The sequence below is a fragment of the Lathyrus oleraceus genome, chromosome 6 (genome assembly GCF_024323335.1).
Source record: "Lathyrus oleraceus cultivar Zhongwan6 chromosome 6, CAAS_Psat_ZW6_1.0, whole genome shotgun sequence".
In the NCBI taxonomy this organism is placed as follows: Eukaryota; Viridiplantae; Streptophyta; class Magnoliopsida; order Fabales; family Fabaceae; genus Lathyrus; species Lathyrus oleraceus.
This window is the reverse complement of record NC_066584.1, coordinates 115,996,462-116,002,519: the sequence shown is the minus strand read 5'-3', so window position 1 is coordinate 116,002,519 and position 6,058 is coordinate 115,996,462. Positions and strand designations below refer to the sequence as shown.

Below are 6,058 nucleotides of genomic sequence, written 5' to 3'. Positions count from 1 at the left end.
CAACCTACTCTGTACCAATACATTCCAACCTATCCACCTAGCCTGCAAGATTCCCACGCATGCCTTACACGTGTCACATCTTTGCATCATCAAGTTCCACCAAGCCTTCCCCTAGACAAGACAAGTGCAACCTAATCTGTACCAATGCATGCCAACCTATCCACCTAGCCTGCAAGATTCCCACGCATGCCTTACACGTGTCACATTTTTGCATATTCATACTATTTGAAAACGGGTATAAATAGAAGGTCATTCTTGCAAGTTTTCATCAACCACTAACACTTTTATTCAGAGAACTCCGACGAAACTTCTCATCCACCAAGCTTCGTTCTACATTGCAATCATGTCTCTTCTTACCATGGGCCAAGAACACAGAGGCACTAGGGAAAACATTGCCTCATTCGTAAGTTTTTCTTGAACATTGCCTCTTTCATATGTTTACAATTTATTTTTTCAAAGTCCAATCCAATGATTGTTTATATTGTTTGTTTTTAAAGGATCCCAAGAAATTTCGTCAACGTTCACACCCTATGCCTTATCCAGACCCATGGTGTGTACCTTACATAGAGCGTGCGGGGTTCGGTCATGTTATGCATGTCGTAAATGCCACAATTGATGTCAAATTTATTCTTGCTTTGTGTGAACGTTGGAGACCAGAGACACACACTTTTCACCTACCAATCGGTGAATGTACCGTCACACTAGAGGACGTGTACATGCTTTAGGGTCTTCGAATAGATGGTAAGCCTGTGACTGGAAATGTTCAACAGCCTAACAAACTATGTGTTCAAATGTTGGGCATAGATCTGGTCGAGGGTGAGGGATCTGCAAAAGCAAGGGGCCAGGGTATTAAACTATCGAGCCTCCAATTCTACCACGACTCTATAAATTTGACTGAGGATTCGTCCGAAGAAGAAAAAAATCATAAAAACAAGGGTTTACATTATGTTATTGTTTGGGAACTTGCTATTTCCCGAAGGCACGGGAAATAGCATAAACTTTATGTACTTGAGTTTGCTCGAGGACATTGATAGAATAAGCACGTATAGTTGGGGTTCTGCTGTATTGGCTTTCCTATATAGCTCTTTGTGTAAAAATGCACAAAATGACCACTGTACATTTTCCGGATGTGCTTTTTTGCTCCAAACATGGGAGTGGTGGAGATTGCCGAGGCTAGCCCCAGAAAATCCTAACGTCTACTCCTTCCCCTACGCAACTAGGTAAATTTATGATGTTATTTCATTTTGTATATTTATTCTATAAATATTTGTAAATAATATTATTTATCTTTTTTTGTTTAGGTTCATTACAACCGGACTAGATTACAGTCTTACCCCGAAAAATAAAATAATATTTTATCGTCAACTCTTGGATCGTCTCCGAGCACAAGATGTATTACCACTAAATCACTCATCTTCTAACTGATTTATTAATATCAAGCATTCTCAATAAATAACATATTTACTTTTTTCTTTGCAGTTTATTTGGAGGCCATATTTGGGATTGGAACATCAACCCAACCCCGAAGATGCAGCTGTTTGGACAGCAAAAACGGCTATAATGCGGTTCACCACTGTGGAGATGCACCAAAGTGACCGTGTTAAACTGCAATTCGGAATGCATCAAGAAATCCCAGGCCCCCCAATGTCTTTGGAACCTTGGCATCTTAAAAAAGTCAGCCACCAGTGGTATGCCCAAAATTGGAAGGAATTTGCAAAGGAGTTCCGTAAAATGTGGAAAGACCGTGCCCATTATGTTCTACAATTTCCGGTGGCGCCCAACGAAATGAAGCCGACAAGGGAATATGTGGATTGGTATAGAGCAAATACAAATCCATAAATGATTGTGTCTGACCCGACAACAACAACCACCACCATATTACCAACAACAACAACCACCACAGTATTACCAACAACAACAACCACCACCATATTACCAACAACAACCACCACCACCTTATTACCAACAACAACCACCACCACCGTATTACCAACAACAACCACCACAACACATGTCCACCCCCCAACCAAATCAACACTACATACCACAAACTCAACCCCAATACCATGAAGATTACCAACACCAACCTCAACATTCCCACCACCATCAACAGTCCCAACACCTACCACAATATCAATCCCCCCACATCCACCAATCCCAACACTTCCATCACGACGATGTCCCGAGCTCTTCCAGTCCTCCACCTAGCCCCGACACGGGTATACAAGAGGATTACCAACAAGACTACTACACACCACAACAAACATTGTTCTTTAGCCAACCCGATTCAACCCTTAACTACCAAAGGCCACATTTCGAGGGCGCACCCAACAGGAGTCAGTTTGTCCCACCGAGACAAAGCTTTGAGGGCGCAGAGGGCACCCGCCTTTCCTACAGCATTGAAGGGACTTCGACCCAACCACTACGGCAAACGGCAAGGGGACGCGTTAGGACTAGGGGTGGTAATAGGGAAGCACCACCACCACGTGAGCCGTCTAGGCGAGTAGTTAGACCTCCCTAGTGCGGATCGTACCAGGGACCGCATCATATGTGATAAATCCCAAATTAATAATGCATTTTAATCATATCTTTATAATATTTGTCTTGTGTATTATTTTAATAAAAATATATTGTGTTTATTATCTTTATATCTTTATCTTTAAAGATATTGTGTATCATATCTTATATATATATATATAGATATATATATATATATAATATATAGATATTATATATATATATATAGATATATATATATATATATATATATATATATATATATATATATATATATATATATATAATATATATATAATATATATATTATATATATATATATAATTAATTTACATGTATATAAATATTTATTTACACGTATATAAATAATTTTTTCCAAAAATTTATAAATAATATTAATTACTTATAAATTAAATAATATTATATATATATATATATATAGAATATATTAATATATATATATATATATATATATATATATATATATATATATATAATATATATATATATATAATATATTATATATATATATATATATATATATATCTTGTAAATAATATTATTTATATATGTATTAATATAAATTAATATAATTTATAATAAATATAAATTAATAAATTTCAAATAACTTAAAAAAGATTTAAAAAAAAAATAATTAAAAAAAAAATAAAAAATTAAAACAAGGGTAGGCGTCACTCCTAGTGGCGACTTGCCCTACCCTTAAGGGTAGGCGCCAACTAGGGTGGTGCCTAGCTAAGGCCAATTTAGGGCAAAAATTGGCAATTTTTGTAATTTTTTTGAAATATAGTGTATTTTTGAATTTTTTTTTAAAAATTGGATATTTAAAAAAAAAAATCAATTTAAACTGATAGGCATGTTATGACAACTTCCATTAAATAAAATAGACGCAAGAAAAAAAAAATATAAACAACAAAATTTAAAAAGGTTATCATTCCAAAAATATATAAATATTAAAATTAATTTTAAATTATTTATAAGAACGAAAAATATATTTAATTCTATTTAAAATAGAAAATTGTCTCTATTTAGAGGGGGGATAATCACAAGACTAAGAGTATGAATTAACTCGCATAATTATTGGTATCAAGTATATTAACATTTTGAAGACATAATTGATCTTAATTCACAAATCCCACAGGAAACCTGAACAATCCCATATATCATAATGTTGATGGGGATTATATTCATACATTGATTCGTTGCTATTACAATCTTGTCCTAATCCATTTTGCAATTCTGCTATCCAATCCAATATCCTACTTTCATGATAAGGTGAATTTCTCATTCCCCAATCTGTTAAAGGTGAAGAACTATCTATAGAGCTTTCCTTAGTCTCTTTCCCACTCTTGCAAACCACATCAATGCTTTTCTTGTTGGATTGCTGAGCTGCATTTTCTACTTTATACACGAACTCACCTGAAATTTTCAGAAGCATTTATGCATTAGTTTTAAATTATGGAGCATGGTTTTTGTCAAATGGAAAAATAATATTAATAATAAAGAAGAGGAAATCTAACAAAGTACAAACTACCTAACAATTAGCATAAAGAGTATCGATTGTGGTAAGTGCACTTGTTGCGATGTACATTGCAATTGTTTGCGGAATGAATTTTGATTGAGAGTTGTTTAAAATGAATTGTTGAAAAACACTTAGAATGTGTTTGGACGTAATAGAAATTTTTTAAAGAATTCAAAGTTCTATATAATTCAGATGATTCAATTCAAATTCATTCATTTTTAAATTTTTTTATTTGAATGAAGTATTAAATAATTAATTGTTAACTTTTTAGATCATTTTCATAAATTTTAAAAACTTTGGAGTAAATTTAACATATAAAAATAAAGATCAATTTACAATTTTTGAAAATTTGATGGACCAATTTGTAAAATTTAAAAATTATTATACATCTTTTTCCAATTATTTAAAATTTTTGGAGATGGATTTGAAACTTTCATAAAATATGAAAATTATCTTACAAATTTTGAAAAAATATTAATAAATAATTTAACATTCGCGTGAAAGAGCAATTTTAAATTCCTTAATTTTGATGTCATTTGAAATTCCTTAAATTTTGATGTCATTTGAAATTTCTTAAATTTAATTTGAATAAAATATTTCATAAATTTACATGATTTTAATAATTCTCTATATTTTTTATTAAACAATAAAATTTGTTCAAGTCATTTTAAATTCTTAAAAAATTATTTTTCTTCACTAAAATACTTTATTTCATTAAAACATTTTTCATTACTTCATAAGTAATTGAGTTTTGGAATTTATAAAGTTTTAAAATACTAATTCTTAAACTCTTAAATTTCATTAAAACCATATTAAAACCATATTGTCCGCAATTGCAGACGACACACTAAAACCATATTATAGAGTCCAATTGCAATTACAGTCATAAACCCTAATATTTAAACTCTAAATTTGATATATTTGCAATGATATTACAACTACAATATTACAACTAATCATAAATATCATAAATGAAATAACACAATTCACCTTCTTGTTTAACTTCTACTTTTTTTCGTAAACGAGTTCTCCAATAATTCTTGATTTCATTATCCGTTCTTCCTGGAAGCCTACGCGCAATCTTGGACCACCTAATTTCGATGTTGCAAATTTAACAAATAATTAAAGGTTATATATAAATCTACCATTTCTTATACACATGAGATGGTAAGAAACTCACTTGTTACCCCATTGCAGTTGAAGCTGAACAATCAGTCTCTCTTCTTCAACACTAAAAGGGCCATGCTTAAGATTTGGACGAAGATAGTTCAACCACCGTAACCTACAGCTTTTACCACTTCTCCTAAGCCCTGCATAAAAGCAAACAAACTTTTACCATTTTTCACATGTGCATGCACAAAGTACTACGTACCAATATTCACTTTTTCGTTTGTTACATTTAAAAGAATAAAATTCATACATACATACATACCAGCTACTTTGGCAAGGGAATCCCATCTTCGTTCCCCAAGACGAGTCACAAAGCTAATCAACTGTTCATCTTCCTCTTGAAGCCAAGTTCCCTTATGCAAATTTTCTCCTTGCATGGCTACTTGATATTTCTCTCTTTCCACATTCATGAATAGGACTTTAAGGTCACATACACATATATACTCTCAAAAAGTGTAAGAGATGACAATTGATAAATCATAAAAGAGAAGTTGAAAAAGAGAAAAAGTAAGTGTGACCAGAAAATATCACAAGATAACATTGGTGAATGTTTGTGGGAACTCCACCAACTATTGGCTTAGCAATAATTAATTTGCTTTGTAATGTATATACAAAGTACTATCAAACTATCTAATTAGGTAATTCTTTCCTTTTATGATTAGATACACTATAATGAGTGTTTTTGGCATAAGGTTTTTTTGGCATTTAGTGAAGAGATAAAACATAGATGGCTTATAATATGGATGAATCTTTTTGTCATTTGTGTAATTTTTAAATAGAGATATGGATGTTTATCATTTCATTAAAAAAGTAAAAGGTGGCAAAGGAAAA

The 6,058-nt window shown here is 31.9% G+C and overlaps 1 protein-coding gene across 1 annotated transcript; it reads right to left on the bottom strand.

The window, feature by feature from the left end:
* Positions 1–3,661: 3,661 nt before the first annotated feature.
* Positions 3,662–5,604, bottom strand: LOC127094317 (transcription factor MYB27). Its single transcript, XM_051033166.1, has 4 exons — positions 5,490–5,604; positions 5,238–5,367; positions 5,039–5,148; positions 3,662–3,954 (listed from the first exon to the last, which is right to left on the bottom strand). The coding sequence occupies exons 1-4, from the start codon at positions 5,602–5,604 to the stop codon at positions 3,662–3,664; spliced, it is 648 nt and encodes a 215-aa protein (XP_050889123.1).
* Between the last annotated feature and the right edge of the window lie 454 nt (positions 5,605–6,058).

Coding starts and splice junctions, on each gene's coding strand:
- LOC127094317 (XM_051033166.1), bottom strand. CDS start 5,604: ATGCAAGGAGAAAATTTGCATAAGGGAACTTGGCTTCAAGAGGAAGAT. Junction 5,368..5,489: donor TTCCCTTGCCAAAGTAGCTG/GTATGTATGTAT, acceptor GCTTTTATGCAG/GGCTTAGGAGAAGTGGTAAA. Junction 5,149..5,237: donor CAACTGCAATGGGGTAACAA/GTGAGTTTCTTA, acceptor CATCGAAATTAG/GTGGTCCAAGATTGCGCGTA.